General features: G+C 36.7%; 1 protein-coding gene across 2 annotated transcripts in view; it reads left to right on the top strand.

Moving 5' to 3' along the window:
* The window catches only part of RCAN1 (regulator of calcineurin 1), a 53,035-nt gene extending 37,178 nt beyond the window's left edge, over positions 1-15,857 (top strand). Inside the window, exons 1-4 of one of the 2 annotated variants that reach the window (XM_083884348.1) lie at positions 1,564-1,922; positions 6,694-6,867; positions 9,638-9,797; positions 13,189-15,857. In XM_083884348.1, coding sequence (XP_083740474.1) covers positions 1,836-1,922; positions 6,694-6,867; positions 9,638-9,797; positions 13,189-13,352 — 585 coding nt within the window. In that variant the 5' untranslated portion in view covers positions 1,564-1,835 and the 3' untranslated portion in view covers positions 13,353-15,857. Of the gene's footprint in view, positions 1-1,563; positions 1,923-6,693; positions 6,868-9,637; positions 9,798-13,188 lie in introns of those variants that run through there. The other variant, XM_083884347.1, reaches the window with a different exon arrangement.
* Positions 15,858-18,161: the final 2,304 nt, after the last annotated feature.

The following is an 18,161-nucleotide window of genomic DNA, read 5'->3' as shown; positions in this document are numbered from 1 at the left end:
GTGAGCTCCAGGGACAGAAATATCCCCCCAAAGGTGCTGCAGTGACCCGGGGCTTTGCCAGCTCAGAGCAGGAAAACCTGCTCTGTTTTCTTATCAACAATTCCCTGGTATGTGGGCAGCCTGTTTGCCTTTGTGCTCTGGTGATTCATGGCCATTCCTTCCAGGTGAGCATCCCAACCTCTGCTTTGTGGCCTCACACCTGCTCCTTCCACATCTCAACTCTTGGGGGATCCTTGACAGCAAATTCCAGGTCAGGGACAGGATTTGGGATGTGCTCAGCAGTGTCATTTCAGTGAATCCTGAATTCCTGTGTGTGCCCAGTGCAGATGTCCCATCCCATCCTCACTGATGGAATTCATCCTGGGCTTTCCCAGCCTTGGGAGGTTTGGAATTCCCATCCCTGCAGGTGTCCAGGGAATATCTGGATGTGGCACTCAGAGCTCTGATCATTCACTCACTCAATAGTCCTGAAGTGCTTTTCCAACTTCAGTGATCTTTAAGTGAGGACTCTTAAGAAAAGTGCTAAGAAATTGTATTAAATATTATTTTCATGCTGTGGTTACTTTTACACAGCAGAGTTTGACTTTAAATGGGGATTTTACCAAGTAGACCCCTCTAAAAATGGAGAATAATCTTCATATGAACAGTTTTCTTATGTAGTTAAATCTTGATGAAATCAGGTTGTAAACTTTAGCACTGTGCATTGTTTGCAGGTTTTCCTTAAAACTTGGTGCCCTGTGTTAAAACAGAATCAACTAAAGGCACTTAAGATTTTTCACTGCATTATAATTTTGGAGCTGAATGTGAGCACAGGAGAGTTCCAAACAGCTTCTGAAAGCTTCAGTTTAAACTTCATTAATTACTTGAAAATGGTGGTGAGTTTTTTTAATGATTCTTGATTTTAAAAAAAAACTCACACAAAATCAAAAATCTCCCCCCCCCCCCAAAAAAAAAAAATCCACAAGGAAAGAACACAAAACCCCCACAAAAACCTGTGTTCTGTACTGGTTTTTTTTTTTTTTGAGAAATGCTTTGAAACTGGGATACAAGTGGCCCAGAAAATATCAAAAATTCAGGTTCCACAGCTGCTCCCTGCTGCTGTGTCTCAGGTTCTGCAGATTGCTGAGCAAACTCCTGGTAGGAAAAAAAAAGCACAAAACCAACCCCTTTTTGTGAAGGCTGGGAAAGAGTTTTTTTTAATAAGATGAAAACAATAATTAATCCACGGAATTGCTTTGAAGACGCTTCCAAACCTTGCGATGGGAGGAAAATAATCTTCCCAAATCAATCTCTAAAATTCCAACCTGTGGAACAAAAAAAAAAAAAAAAAAGCCAACAAAAAACAAGCTGAGTTTTTTTTTATTTTCCATCCCCAAAGGATGAGGAATGAGGCACTTTTCCTGCTCCCTTTCCCAGAGCCTTCTGCAGAGACAGGAACATTTTCCATCCGCGGCAGCTCCGAGTGGGAGCTGCATGGAATTACTTGCCAGTGGAAACTATGCTGCAAGAAAGAGGCTGGGCAGCAGCTGCCCCTGCTCAGCTCAGCTGGATTTTCCATGTTCCTGCTAATTAACAGAGGGAAGCTGACTAATTACTGACGTCACCTCTTTCCAGTCCAGCTTACATTTTGTTCCCGGCTCTCTCCAAGCATGCAGGACTCTGCTGAGGAATTCGCTGTCGCACACACACACGGGATGCTCTGAGAGCATTTTTTTATTATTATTATTTTTTTCCACCAGGGGTTGGACTGGCTTTGCTTTATAAACTCTGTTTGCAGCAACCAGAGCTGCTGAAAAAAATCCTGAGATTTCTTGCTGGAATCGCAGAGCCCTGAAATGCATTTCCGTAATTTCCATTACACTTTCAGCTCGCTCATCGCCTGCCTGGCTGATGGGGAGATCTTCACCCAGCCTGAAAAAAGGGTAGGTTGGATGGGATCCTGTCTGGGAACTCCACTTTGGCTTGGAAGGGTTTGGATTAGTGAGGAAATTCCAGTTTGCTCCTTTCTGGGAACTCCACTTTGGGTTGGATTTGTGAGGGAATTCCAGTTTGGTCTTTTCTGGGAAGGGTTTGGATTTGTGAGGAAATTCCAGTTTGCTCCTTCCTGGGAACTCCACTTTGGGTTGGAAGGGTTTGGACTTGCAAGGGAATTCCACTTTGGGTTGTAAGGGTTTGGATTTGTGAGGGAATTCCAGTTTGCTCCTTTCTGGAAATTCCACCTTGGGTTGGAAGGGTTTGGATTTGTGAGGGAATTCCAGTTTGCTCCTTTCTGGGAAGGGTTTGGATTCTTCAGGAAATTCCAGTTTGCTCCTTTCTGGGAGCTCCACTTTGGCTTGGAAGGGTTTGGATTCTTGAGGGAATTCCACTTTGGGTTGGGAGGGTTTGGATTTGTGAGGAAATTCCAGTTTGCTCTTTTCTCTTGGGTCTGGATTTAGCTGATTGGCTAAATAATAGATGATAATAAAATAATAATAAATGACATAAAATAGATAATAAATAATGTAATGATGTAATAATAAATTGGGTTGGAAGGGTTTGGATTCGTGAGGAAATTCCAGTTTGCTCCTTTCTGGGAACTCCACTTTGGCTTGGATTTGTGAGGAAATTCCAGTTTGGTCTTTTCTGGGAAGGGTTTGGATTTGCAAGGGAATTCCACTTTGGGTTGGAAGGGTTTGGATTTGTGAGGAAATTCCAGTTTGCTCCTTTCTGGGAACTCCACTTTGGCTTGGAAGGGTTTGGATTTGCCAGGAAATTCCAGTTTGGTCTTTTCTGGGAAGGGTTTGGATTTGAGAGGAAATTCCAGTTTGCTCCTTTCTGGGAACTCCACTTTGGCTTGGAAGGGTTTGGATTTGTGAGGAAATTCCAGTTTGCTCCTTTCTGGGAGCTCCACTTTGGGTTGGATTTCTGAGGAAATTCCAGTTTGCTCCTTTCTGGGAAGGGTTTGGATTTGCAAGGGAATTCCACTTTGGCTTGGAAGGGTTTGGATTTGAGAGGAAATTCCAGTTTGTTCCTTTCTGGGAAGGGTTTGGATTCTTCAGGAAATTCCAGTTTGCTCCTTTCTGGAAATTCCACTTTGGATTGGATTTGTGAGGAAATTCCAGTTTGCTCCTTTCTGGAAATTCCACTTTGGATTGGAAGGGTTTGGATTTGCAAGGGAATTCCACTTTGGGTTGGAAGAGTTTGGATTTGTGAGGGAATTCCAGTTTGCTCCTTTCTGGGAAGGGTTTGGATTTGTGAGGAAATTCCAGTTTGCTCCTTTCTGGAAATTCCACTTTGGGTTGGAAAGGTTTGGATTTGCAAGGGAATTCCACTTCGGGTTGGAAGGGTTTGGATTTGAGAGGAAATTCCAGTTTGCTCTTTTCTCTTGGGTCTGGATTTAGCTGATTGGCTAAATAATAGATGATAATAAAATAATAATAAATGATATAAAATAGATAATAAATAATGTAATGATGTAATAATAAATTGGGTTGGAAGGGTTTGGATTTGTGAGGGAATTCCAGTTTGCTCCTTTCTGGGAAGGGTTTGGATTTGTGAGGAAATTCCAGTTTGCTCCTTTCTGGAAATTCCACTTTGGGTTGGAAAGGTTTGGATTTGCAAGGGAATTCCACTTTGGGCTGGAAGGGTTTGGATTTGAGAGGAAATTCCAGTTTGCTCCTTTCTGGGAAGGGTTTGGATTCTTCAGGAAATTCCAGTTTGCTCCTTTCTGGAAATTCCACTTTGGATTGGATTTGTGAGGGAATTCCAGTTTGCTCCTCTCTGGTAAGGGTTTGGATTCTTCAGGAAATTCCAGTTTGGTCCTTTCTGGAAATTCCACTTTGGGTTGGAAAGGTTTGGATTTGCAAGGGAATTCCACTTTGGGTTGGAAGGGTTTGGATTTGTGAGGGAATTCCAGTTTGCTCCTTTCTGGGAAGGGTTTGGATTTGAGAGGAAATTCCAGTTTGCTCCTTTCTGGGAACTCCACTTTGGCTTGGAAGGGTTTGGATTTATGAGGAAATTCCAGTTTGTTCCTTTCTGGGAAGGGTTTGGATTTGTGAGGGAATTCCAGTTTGCTCCTTTCTGGAAATTCCACTTTGGATTGGAAGGGTTTGGATTTGCAAGGGAATTCCACTTTGGGCTGGAAGGGTTTGGATTTGTGAGGAAATTCCAGTTTCCCATCAAAGTCCTGGAGTTTGGGAGTTTGCAGCAGCCTGCTCTGCTGGGAGTGATTCCAACTCTGGGAATTATTCAATTTTAGTTGTGTGTGGCTGGGAAAAATGAGCTCAAGTTTTCCCTCCAGCCTTCTTTGACTGTGTGGTGTATTCTGAATTTTCAGCAAATATTTATTTCTAGTTTTGGTAGCAACGTCCACTAATTTCTAATCCATTTGATACTTTTCCTGGGATTTTTTTTTGTTTGTTTTTCCTGGTAAAACTGTAAGAAATCCTCTTGGGTTTGGATTTAGCTGATTGGTTAAATAATAGATAATAAAATAATAATAAATGAGATAAAATAGATAATAAATAATGTAATGATGTAATAATAAATGTTATAATGTTATAAATATATATAAATATATATAAATATACATATAAAATATATATATAATTATATAAATAAATACATACATATATAAAATATTTTAATATTTTATATTTATAATACAATTTTTATATTATAAATAATATTTATAATAACAAATTTTATAATAAATTTTTATATTTATTATGAAAATTTATAATAATAATTCCTATAATAAAATTTATAATAAATAAATAAATTTTATTATAAAATTTATAATAGATTTTATAATATAGTTAATATAATAAATAATATTTATAATATAAATATTTATAATATTTATATATAAAGTATATAAAATATATAAAAATATATACATATATACATATACAAATATATATAAATGCTATAAATAATGTTAATATAAAATAATATAAAATATTTCTCAGTCCTGATACAATGAGTTGTCACTGCTAAGGTACCTTAAGGACAAAAATAACATTTTTTCTTTTTAGTGTCAGAGCGCCAAAAGTGACATTTCTGACCTCTATAATCACATATTAAATTAAATAAATATTAAATAAAACCCCAAGATCTCTCTGGGTTTAAATATGGAATGGGGACTTGGAAATGCAATTTTTGGGTGTATTTTCCATGGTTTTATCTCAGTTTTGTGGCTCCCAAATCCCAGTTCTGTGTTTCACACTTTATTCTGAAGAAGTTGGAGAAGCAGAACAGCTCTGATTTTAAAATCTCTTTAAAATATACTAATTTTATCCCCAGCTGTGGTGAGTGTGTGAAGTGAAGCTTCTCAAGGGAGAAAAATGAAATTTTGAATTAATTTTTGCCTTCTTACATAATTTCCCTGCTTTTTTTTTTTTTTTTTTTTTCCCCTAATAATTCAAAATATTGTAGTAAAAAAGCTCTCAATGAAGTGATATTTATTTTGGCTTTATCCTGAGTTTGAAGGAAGCTTTTAGGGGAGAGAAAAAATCTGAGTCACTGGAGAAAATCCCATTCAGCTTGAAAATCAGGAATTTTTTCATTTTTCTCTTATCAAAACTTATCTTGATTCCCTTGAAATTTGCGTGTTCGGGCGAGAGTTTTTTCCAAAGTTTTTTGGGTATTAATTTTTCAAAGAAACATTGCTTTTCAACATCTTACTGTTGGTGATTTGTGGTGTCTTGTGCAACATTTATTCCTGATAATAATATAATAAGTGATAATTATTATCACTATTATTAATGTTAACAATTTGTTCTGATGCTACAGAGAAATAAATGATGAGGTAGAAAATTTCATTCTAGAAAGAAAAAAGAGAAACAAACAAAGCTGTTATAATAATCAATATTCAAGAGTTTATTTTATTTTTTAATTATTACTTTATTTTTATTATTATAAATATTATATTGAATCAATATTCAAGAGTTTATTTCATTTTATTATTATTACTTTATTATTATTATTAGATATTGATATTATATATTGAATCAATATTCAAGAGTTTATTTTATTTTTTAATTATTACTTTATTATTATTATTATAAATATTATATATTGAATCAATATTCAAGAGTTTATTTTATTATTATTACTTTATTATTATATATTAATATTATATATTGAATCAATATTCAAGAGTTTATTTTATTATTTATTATTATTACTTTATTATTATTATTATCTATTAATATTATATATTGAATCAATATTCAAGAGTTTATTTTATTTTTAATTATTACTTTATTTTTATTATTATAAATATTATATATTGAATCAATATTCAAGAGTTTATTTTATTTTTTAATTATTACTTTATTATTATTATAAATATTATATATTGAATCAATATTCAAGTTTATTTTATTTTATTATTATTACTTTATTATTATTATATATTAATATTATATATTGAATCAATATTCAAGAGTTTATTTTATTTTATTATTATTACTTTATTATTATCTATTAATATTATATATTGAATCAATATTCAAGAGTTTATTTTATTATTTATTATCATTACTTTATTATTATTATTATATATCAATATTATATATTGAATCAATATTCAAGAGTTTATTTTATTATTTATTATTATTACTTTGCCCTTATTAATAACTTTTCCTTTCTAATTAATAACTTTATTAGTGTTTAATTCTGATTTTTCTGCTCTTCTTCCTTTCTCTCCAGGCCAAATTTGAATCCCTGTTCCGACCCTACGACAGGGAAATCACCTTTCAGTATTTTAAGAGTTTCAAAAGAGTGAGAATAAACTTCAGCAACCCTCTGTCTGCAGCAGATGCCAGGATCCAGCTGGACAAGACAGAATTCCTTGGCAAAGAGCTCAAACTCTATTTTGCTCAGGTAAAAATTTAAAAAAAAAAGCTTTTTGGGATTATTCTTGGGGAGATTAAAGTTTTCCTTGTTCCCATAAATCCTCCAAAAGTGATGGATGTTTGGAAAACCTTGGGACAACAGGGTTGGAAAGATGATGGGAATTTAACCTTTTAAATGTTTTGTGCATGTTTCTTCTTGGTTTTCTAAAGAAATTTGCTTTCTTTTCTAGAGTTTCTCCCAAATTTCTGGAAATCTGGGAATTGCTTCAAGTATTTCTTATTTCAGCATCCCAGAATTCCTTCTTGGTCATTTATTTTTATTTTTTTTTTTTGTCAGATTAATTAGAGAATCCAAAGTTATTCCAGAGCTCCATAGATTTGGAGGCTGTTGGTATTTGCCATTTCTTGGATAACCTGGGATGGGAAATGAGCACATTCCAAGGATTTAAAGAGCTGAGGGAAGTTCTTGGCAGCATCCAGGGAGTCCCTGGGGGATCCAAGGTGTGGAGCTGCACATTCCAGAATGGAGCTGCACATTCCAGGCTGGAGCTGCACATTCCAGAATGGAGCTGCACATTCCAGGCTGGAGCTGCACATTCCAGGCTCTCCCTGCCCATCCCAGACTTTGGGATCTCCCCCAGAGCAGCTCTGGAGTTCTCTGCTCCTGCACAAACTCAGGCTGCTTTTCCAGCTGTTTTTCCCTCGGAAAATCCAGTGGGAAAACAAATCCCAGGAGTGTTGTATCCAGGTTATTTTTATCCCTGCTGGAATTCCCTCCACTCTCACTCTTGGGGATGATTCCCCATTTGTCATTTGGCCTTAGAGGTGCTGCTGCTGGTGCTTTGGAAAGGCAAATGTTGGATTTCAAGGGAAGAACATCCTGTAGGAATTTCCTTTGGAGCTGTGTCCCGTAGGAATTTCCCTTGGAGCTGTGTCCCGTAGGAATTTCCCTTGGAGCCGTGTCCCGTAGGAATTTCCCTTGGAGCCGTGTCCTGTAGGAATTTCCTTTGGAGCTGTGTCCCGTAGGAATTTCCCTTGGAGCCGTGTCCTGTAGGAATTTCCTTTGGAGCTGTGTCCTGTAGGAATTTCCCTTGGAGCCGTGTCCTGTAGGAATTTCCTTTGGAGCTGTGTCCTGTAGGAATTTCCTTTGGAGCTGTGTTCTGTAGGAATTTCCCTTGGAGCTGTGTCCCGTTGGAATTTCCCTTGGAGCCGTGTCCTGTAGGAATTTCCCTTGGAGCCGTGTCCTGGCTGGTGCTGCCACCCTGAGTGCCGGGCAGGGCACAACATCCCTGTCCCCGTCCCATTGCTCTGAGCCTGGGATCCAGGGATTCTGGGATCCAGGAGTTCAGGAATTCAGGGATTCAGAGATTCAGGGATACTGGCATTCTGGGATTATGGAAATCAGGGATTCACGCATTCAGAAATTATGGAAATCAGGGATTCAGGCATTTAGGGTTTCAGATATTCATGGATTCAAGGATTCTGAGATTCAGGCATTCATGGATTCAGGGATCCAGGAATTCAGGGATCCAGGTATTCAGGGATTCTGGAACTCAGGCATTCAGGGATTCAGGAATTCAGGGATTCTGGTATTCAGGGATTCTGAGATTCAGACATTCATAGATTCAGGAATTCAGGAATCCAGGAATTCAGGGTTTCAGGCATTCAGGGGTTCAGGCATTCAGGAATTCAGGGATTCAAGGATTCAGGCATCCAGTGATTCAGGAATTCAGGGATTCATGGATTCTGGAATTCAGGGACTCAGGGATTCTGGAATTCAGGCATTCAGGGATTCAAGGATTCAGGGATTCTGGCATTCAGGGTTTCAGGCATTCATGGATTCAAGGATTCAGGCTTTCAGAGATTCAGGGATTCTGGAATTCAGGCATTCAGGGATCCAAGGATTCATGGATTCAGGAATTCAGGGATTCAAGGATTCAGAGATTTTGGAATTCAGGGATACAGTGTTTCAGGCATTCAGGCATCCAGGGATTCAGGAATTCAGGGATTCATGGATTCTAGAGTTCAGGGATTCAGGGACTCAGGGATTCTGGAATTCAGGGATTCAAGGATTCTGGGATTCAGGGTTTCAGGCATTCAGGGATTCTGGGATTCTGGAATTCAAGGATTCTGAGATTCAGGAATTCTGGCATTCATGGATTCAGGATTTCAGGGATCCAGGGATTCAGGGATTCAAGGATTCAGGGTTTCAGGCATTCAGGAATTCAGACATTCAAGGATTCTGGAATTCAGGGATTCTGGGATTCAAGGATTCAGGCGTTCATGGATTCTGAGATTCAGGAATTCAGGCATTCAGGGGTTCAGGCATTCAGGGATTTTGGGATTTGGGCATTCATGGATTCAGGAATTCAGGGATTCAAGGATACAGGGTTTCAGGCATTCATGGATTCAGACATTCAGGGATTCAGGAATTCCGGGATTCAAGGATTCAGGGTTTCAGGCATTTGGGGATTCAAGGATTCTGGAATTCAGGGATTGAAGCATTCAGGGATTCATGGATTCAAGGATTCGGGAGTTCAGGGCTACAGGGTTTCAGGCATTCATGGATTCAGGAATTCAAGAATCCAGGGATTCTGGAATTCGAGGATCCAGGAATTCAGAGTTTCAGGAATTCAAGGATTCAGGAATTCAGGAATCCAGGGTTTCAGGAATTCAGGAATCCAGAGTTTCAGGAATTCTGGAATTCAGGCATCCACGGATTCAAGGATCCAGGATTTCAGGAATCCAGGGTTTCAGGAATCCAGGGACAGCCCGTGTTTTCCTGCTCTCTCTGGCAGACTTTGCACATCGGGAGCTCCCACCTGGCCCCCCCCAACCCGGACAAGCAGTTCCTGATCTCGCCGCCGGCCTCGCCCCCCGTGGGCTGGACACAGGTGGAGGACGCCACCCCCGTCATCAACTACGACCTGCTCTACGCCATCTCCAGACTGGGGCCAGGTAACACCGGGAGAACAGACAGACACCGGGAAACTTCCTGAGGCTCTGAAACTTCGCCAAGGATTTTTTATTTCTCTTTGTTTCTATTTATTTCTATTTTATTTCTATTTTTATTTCTATTTATTTCTATTTTATTCCTATTTTATTTCTATTTTTATTTCTATTTTATTTCTATTTTATTTCTATTTATTTCTATTTTATTCCTATTTTATTTCTATTTTTATTTCTATTAATTTCTATTTTATTTCTATTTTATTTCTATTCTTATTTCTATTTATTTCTATTTTATTTCTATTTTATTCCTATTTATTTTTATTTTATTTCTATTTTATTCCTATTTATTTCTATTTATTCCTATTTTATTCCTATTTTACTCCTATTTATTTCTATTTTATTCCTATTTATTTCTATTTTATTCCTATTTATTTCTATTTTATTCCTATTTTATTTCTATTTTATTTCTATTTATTTCTATTTTATTCCTATTTTATTTCTATTTTATTTCTATTTTTATTTCTATTTATTTCTATTTTATTTCTATTTTATTTCTATTCTTAATTCTATTTATTTCTATTTTATTTCTATTTTATTTCTATTTTATTCCTATTTATTCCTATTTTATTCCTATTTATTTCTATATTATTTCTATTTTATTCCTATTTATTTCTATTTTATTTCTATTTTATTTCTATTTATTCCTATTTTATTCCTATTTATTTCTATTTTATTTCTATTTTATTTCTATTTATTCCTATTTTATTTCTATTTATTTCTATTTTACTTCTATTTTATTCCTATTTATTTCTATTTTGTTTCTATTTATTCCTATTTTATTTCTATTTTATTCCTATTTATTTCTATTTTATTTCTATTTATTCCTATTTTATTCCTATTTATTTCTATTTATTTCTATTTTATTCCTATTTATTTCTATTTATTTCTATTTTATTTCTATTTTATTTCTATTTATTTCTATTTTATTTCTATTTCTATTTCTATTTCTATTTCTGTTTATTTCTATTTTACTTCTATTTATATTTATTTCTCTTGTCATTTTATTTCTATTTATTTTTAATTTCTATTTTCTATTTCTGTTTTCTTTCTATTTCTATTTATTTTTATTCCTATTTCTATTTGTTTTTATTCCTATTTCTATTTATTTTTCTTTCTATTTATATGTTTCCTTCTATTTATTTCAATTTCTAATTCTAGTTCTATTTTATTTCTCTTTAATTTTCATTCGCTTTATTTTTCTTCCTTTAATTTTCTTTCTATTCATGTTTCTAATTCTAGTCCTAGTTCTATTTTCTTTCTCTTTATTTTCCTTTCTCTTTATTTTCCTTCCTTTAATTTCCTTAACACCATTAACAGCTTTACCAGCCCAGTCAATGCAGCTGCTTTAGGACTAAATTATGATTAAAAAAACAGATTTTTTGAGAACTTTTTTTCCAAAACTCCCAACAGAATTTAATATTAAATTTATTTTATTGCTTTATTATGTTTATAATTTATTTTATAATTAAACATGATAAATTACTTATATTTTGTTTTTATCAGGAGATAAATACGAGCTGTGTGCAGCCACTGCCACATTTAAACTTAACCGAGTTCATCTTAACAGAACTTAATGTTAGAATAGTAAAGTAATAAAATAGAACTTAATATGTAATTAAATAAATGGAATTTAATTAAATATAATGAATATATATAAAATAAAATAAAATAAAATAAAATAAAATAAAATAAAATAAAATAAAATAAAATAAAATAAAATAAAATAAAATATGTTCTGTTTTATCTGTTTTTATCAGGAGATAAATCTGAGCTGCATCAGCCACTGCCACCACTCCATTAATCCACACTTATAACAGAGTTCATCTTAACAGAACTTAATGTTAGAATAGTGAAGTAATAAAATAGAACTTAATTAGACATAAGAAATAATAAATATATTCTGTTTTATCTGATTTTATCAGGAGATAATTATGAGCTGCATCAGCCACTGCCACCACTCCACTAAACCACATTTAAACTTAACCGAGTTCATCTTAACAAAACTTAATGTTAGAACAGTAAAGTAATAAAATAAACTTAATTAAACCTAAAACATGACACTTGATGCCATGATCCAGTTGAGGTGTCAGGACTGGATTGGACTTGATGATCTTGAAGGTCTCTTCCAACCTGGACATTCTGTGATTCTGTGAATAGTAAAGTAATAAAATAAACATAATAAATTTTAAATAATAATAAAAACTTCTATTGTGTTTTTCCCAGGAGATAAATACGAGCTGCAGGCAGCCACTGCCACCACTCCACTAAACCAGGCTTAAACTTAACCAAGTTCATCCTAACAAAACTTAATGTTAGAACAGTAAAGTAATAAAATAAACTTAATTAAATGTAATAAGTGAGGTATATTCTGTTTTATCTGTTTTTATCAGGAGATAAATACGAGCTGCACGCAGCCACTGCCACCACTCCACTAAACCACATTTAAACTTTACAGAATTCATCTCAACAGAACTTTATGTTAGAATAGTAAAGTAATAAAATAGAACTTAATATGTAATTAAATAAATGGAATTTAATTAAATATAATAAATATATATATAATAAATAAAATAAAATAAAATAAAATAAAATAAAATAAAATAAAATAAAATATGTTCTGTTTTATCTGTTTTTATCAGGAGATAATTATGAGCTGCATCAGCCACTGCCACCACTCCATTAATCCACACTTATAACAGAGTTCATCTTAACAGAACTTAATGTTAGAATAGTGAAGTAATAAAATAGAACTTAATTAGACATAAGAAATAATAAATATATTCTGTTTTATCTGATTTTATCAGGAGATAATTATGAGCTGCATCAGCCACTGCCACCACTCCACTAAACCACATTTAAACTTTACAGAATTCATCTCAACAGAACTTTATGTTAGAATAGTAAAGTAATAAAATAGAACTTAATATGTAATTAAATAAATGGAATTTAATTAAATATAATAAATATATATATAATAAATATAATAAAATAAAATATATTCTATCTATTTTTATCAGGAGATAAATACAAGCTGCACGCAGCCACTGCCACCACTCCATTAATCCACACTTAAACTTATAACAGAGTTCATCTCATCAGAACTTAATATCAGAATAGTAAAGTAATAAAATAAACTTAATTAAATGTAATAAATTACTTATATTGTGTTTTATCTGTTTTTCCCAGGAGATAAACACGAGCTGTGTGCAGCCACTGCCACATTTAAACTTAACCGAGTTCATCTTAACAGAACTTAATGTTAGAATAGTAAAATAATAAAATAAACTTAATTAAACGTAATAAATGAGTTATATTCTGTTTTATCTGTTTCTCCCAGGAGATAAATACGAGCTGCACGCAGCCACTGCCACCACTCCCAGCGTGGTTGTCCACGTGTGTGAGAGCGACCAGGAGAACGACGTGGAAGAGGAAACCAAGAAACCCAAACCCAAAATCATCCAGACCCGTCGCCCCGACTACACTCCTGCCCACCTCAGCTGAGCTCCTGCTGCTGGTGGTGGTTTTTCTTTTATTTTCCAAGGATTTTTGGAGTTAAGAAAACTGCCAGGGGAACAGCAGCTCCCAGGTTTGGTGGCAGCAGCTGCAGGAGGAGAATTCCAAGCTCCAGTTTGCTCCAAAGGGAAGGAATTCCGTGCTCAGTTTGGTGCCCGGTGTTGATCCGTGGCCTTGGAAAATTCCCACATCTCTGGGAGCAAAGGATGGGACATTTTTGGGATGTGACAGGACAAACTGGGCTTGTTTCTTTTAGGGGAAAAGCAGCTTTCCCATAAATCCTCCAAGTGATGGGTGTTTGGAAAACCTTGGGCTGACAGGGTTGGAAAGATGATGGGAATTTTTGGGGAATTTTAACCCTTTTTCTTAACACTAGGTTTTTGTGCATGTTTCTTCTTCTTGGTCTTCTAAAGTAATTTGCTTTATTTTCTAGAGTTTCTCCCAAGTTGCTGGAAATCTGGGAATGGTTTCAAGTATTTATTATCCCAGAATTCCTCCCTGGATGTGTACATACATATGATATATTTATATTTGGTTTTTTTGGCACTCGTTTTCCAACAGGATCCAATTCCTCCAGCACCTGCTTTTGGTGCTCTGTGCTTTTAAAATTTTTCACCTTTGAAATTCCTGCAGAGGGTTTTTACCTGGCAAAGCAATGGGAAAAAAAAAAAAAAAAAGTGCAATAGGAGAGTTGGGTGGAATACATGGATTTTAAATTATTTAAGTTCAGGTAATTTATATCTTCAACAGGATTTGTTTGGGAGCTTTGACTTTTTTTTTTTGAAAAAAAAAAAAAAAAAAAAGGACTCAGATAATGCTGATGGTGCATATTCAAAGCAGGGAGATTTTTCCAGTAGGAAAAAAAAAAAAATTAAAAAAAAATGGAGAAACTTGAATCTGCAGTTTTGGTGAGTAAAAATTTGACAGGGATTGGAAAATTCCACCCAGGAAGCAGCGAGGAGAACTGGAGTGCCTTTTCCTTGTCCATTCCTACTCCAAGCTGCACACTTGGATCTTTTTCTACTGGCTTTGGATATCCAGAAATCCAAATTTTTCTGAGCTTTGCTTCCAAACTCAGCTGGCATGAAATGCTTAATGCCCAGGAATGCTGATTTAATACACTGGGAATATGTGGGAGAAGCTTTATTTATGGCTTTTTTTAATGGCAGTGTTTAAAAGCTCCTAAATAAAAAAAAATTTCAAAGACAAAAGATGGCAGAAATATTTTATTAACTGTTTTTTAAACTGGAGATCCTCACCTTGAAACAGAGTTCAGGATTTTTTTTTTTTTTTAGAAGAGATAGGAATTAATAGAAAATAGAAAATACCACTTGGAGTCTTGGAAAAGGGATTTTTTTAGCCTCTCATGGTGTTTTTAGGAGTCAAACTGAGGCTCTCTCTGGGTTTGCTTTTGGGCTGAGAAGAAATTGAAGCAAATGTTGACTGAAATTCCTGGTTCACACTTTGGCTTTTTTAAAATAATACTGGTTTGAAAAAAGAATGGAGCCACGGAATGTTCTGGAATTCCTGACTGGAACAGAAATCTGGGCCCAGAGACCAGGAATACACTGAATTTTCTGCTCTAGTTTGGATTGTTATTCCCTGGGAACTGGAACAAAGCCTAGTTCTGGTGTTTGAGTGGCTCTGGACACACAGGAAAATCAGATTATTTTGGGGTTACCAAAATAATTTTGGGGTGGAGCCATTTTGGGGCTCCACCTGCTGCTTTCAACACCCAAAATAAAGGAACGAAGTGGAGAAAAACTTGATAGGTTTTGCCACAACTGCCTTGAAACCTTTCCAAGACTTTTCCATGTTTCTCAAATGGACTTTGTGTCTCACAACACTCACTTTAAAACATTGGGAATAATTCCTGTCCTGTCCTTTCTCCATGAAAAATCCAAGTATGAATTTAGCATTAGAAAACCCAGGTGGCTGTTGGTGGGTTTTACAAAAGCAGAGCTGCTTTTTAATTCAAACCATCAATAAATCTGATTTTTTTTTTTTTTTTGGTCATTTTAATACCCGAGTTGGGAACCATGGAAATCTTGGGATGCTCACAGTGGTGGGATCTGTCACCTCCTGACTCCAGTGTGCTGCTTGCTTTTTTTTTTTTTTTTTTTTTTTCTGGTTCTTTTATTTTTGTAATGTTCCAATGGATGCTTAGTTGGTATTTTATACACTTGTATAGCACGGGGCAGATGGAAATTAAAATATTTTGTTGTCTTCTTGTAAATGTCCTGGTGTTTCCTGCACGGAATCCACGCAAAGCTGGGGGGCCAAAATGGGAATTTGCAGCTTCTAAAGGGGCAGAATTTGGTGCCAGGCCCTCAGAAATTGATTCCTTGGGAAAGCTTTTCCAGCTTTCAGAGAATTGCATGAGCTCCAAATGTGAGAATAAAACCCAGTGGGGGGAGATATTCCAGTGAAAACTTGATTTTTCTGTGCCTCAAATTCCTAATAAAGGTATCAACATCTTCCTGCTCCAGGATAATCCCTGTGCATTCATAAGACATGAAATATTTATATACAAAAATGAATAATTTGGGGGTTTTTTTCTGGATTCTCCATCCCTGGAAGTGTCCAGGGTCAGGTTGGATGGGGCTTGGAGCAACCTGGGGTAGTGGAAGGTGGAATGAGATGAGCTTTAATGTCTCCTCATCCCCAAAAATTCCATCCTTCCATGATTTTTGAAGCTCCTGGAATATGAAAACACCTCAGGATTTAAACACCTTTCCCTGATAAACTTTTAAATCCTTTTGTTGCAAAAGAAATGAAGGAAAACCATGAAAGTTTTGCTGTGAGTGGGGATGGAAGTCCCCAAGTGATGGCAAAAAGGCATTTCTGGTGCTCAATTAAAGCCTGTCCTCATTAGCAGAGTGAAGATAACGACCTCCAAAGTTGGTTTTTAATCACTTTTGTTTTCCAGACCAGCACCAAGTGTGGGAACTTTGCTTTCTGAAACTGGAGCAGGACATCAGTTCTTGTTCAGCCCAGACTCGCCAGGGCTGGGGAAAAGAATGAAGTCCAGCAGCTCTGGGACCATTTAAACTAGTTTTGAACCATCTTTGAGCAATTCCAGCAGGGATTTTGCCCTTGGCATCATCACCTGCCCTGCTCAGGTTCTGCTTGTGGCTTGTCTTGGGCAACACAAATTCTTCATTTTTGTTTTTACCCTGCCTTGCTCAGGTTCTGCTTGTGGCTTGTCTTGGGCAACACAAATTCTTCATTTTTGTTTTTACCCTGCCTTGCCCAGGTTCTGCCTGTGGCTTGTCTTGGGCAACACAAATTCTTCATTTTTGTTTTTACCCTGCCTTGCCCAACACACTCCAGAAACATTTTCCAGATAATTACTCCTTGCTAATGCTTTTAATAATTCATAATTGGATCTGAAAAGACAAAACCAGTGATAAAGACATTCCCCAAAACACTGGTAAAGAACATTTTGACATTAAACTTCCAAATAATCCCCAAATTTTCAATGTTACAGAGAGCGAGGCAGGAGCACAGAGGTGACTCCAATGACAAGGGACAGGATGGAGCTGGATTTATCTTCCCTGACAAAATTTCCATTGATAACAGGAGCTGTCACATTCCAGACTTTCTGTCCTGTTGAGTGTTTGTTTTCCTGCCAGGAATTCCTTTTGGGGAATGGGGAATGGGGCTGGAAAAAACATCCTGGAGGAGGAGCAGCTTGAGTGAGCTGGGAATAAATTCCAGCTATTTAGAATGGAGAAAAGGAGGCTCAGGGAGGATCTCATTGCTCCCCACAACTCTGTTCAATATTTTCATTGATGATATGGATGAGGGTATTGAGTCTTTCATTAGTAAATTTGCGGATGACACAAAGCTGGGAGCGTGTGTTGACCGCTTGGAAGATGGGAGGGCTCTGCAGAGAGACCTGGAATGGTCAATGGGCAGAGTCCAACAAGATGGAGTTTAATGAGTCCAAGTGCCAAGTCCTGCACTTTGGCCACAATAACCCCTGCAGTGCTCTGGGCTGGGGATGGTGTGGCTGGACAGTGCCCAGGAGGAAAGTGACCTGGGGGTTCTGCTCAGCAGCTGGACATGAGCCAGCAGAGTGCCCAGGTGGCCAAGAGGGCCAATGGCCCCTGGCCTGGATCAGGAATGGTGTGGCCAGCAGGAGCAGGGAGCTCATTCTGCCCCTGGACTGGGCACTGGTGAGGCCACACCTTGAGTGCTGTGTCCAGTTTGGGATGGACATTGAGTGCTGTGTCCAGTTCAGGATGGACACTGAGTGCTGTGTCCAGTTTAGGATGGACATTGAGTGCTGTGTCCAGTTCAGGATGGACATTGAGTGCTGTGTCCAGTTCAGGATGGACACTGAGTGCTGTGTCCAGTTTAGGATGGACATTGAGTGCTCTGTCCAGTTTGGGATGGACATTGAGTGCTGTGTCCAGTTCAGGATGGACATTGAGTGCTGTGTCCAGTTCAGGATGGACATTGAGTGCTGTGTCCAGTTTGGGATGGACATTGAGTGCTGTGTCCAGTTCAGGATGGACATTGAGTGCTGTGTCCAGTTCAGGATGGACATTGAGTGCTGTGTCCAGTTTAGGATGGACATTGAGTGCTGTGTCCAGTTCTGGCCCCTCAGTTCAGGAAGGACATTGAGATGTTTGAACGTGTCCAGAGGAGGCAACAAAGCTGGTGAAGGGATTGGAAAACAAGCCAGATGAAGAACGACTGAGGGAGCTGGGGGTGTTTATCCTGGAGAAAAGGAGACTCAGGGGTGACCTGATCACTCCCCACAACCCCCTGAAAGGTGCCTGTGCTCAG

This window comes from Zosterops lateralis (assembly GCF_965231275.1).
Source record: "Zosterops lateralis genome assembly, chromosome: 2".
Classification (NCBI taxonomy): Eukaryota; Metazoa; Chordata; class Aves; order Passeriformes; family Zosteropidae; genus Zosterops; species Zosterops lateralis.
The sequence above is the reverse complement of the archived record's forward strand: the minus strand, read 5'-3'. Positions and strand labels throughout refer to the sequence as shown.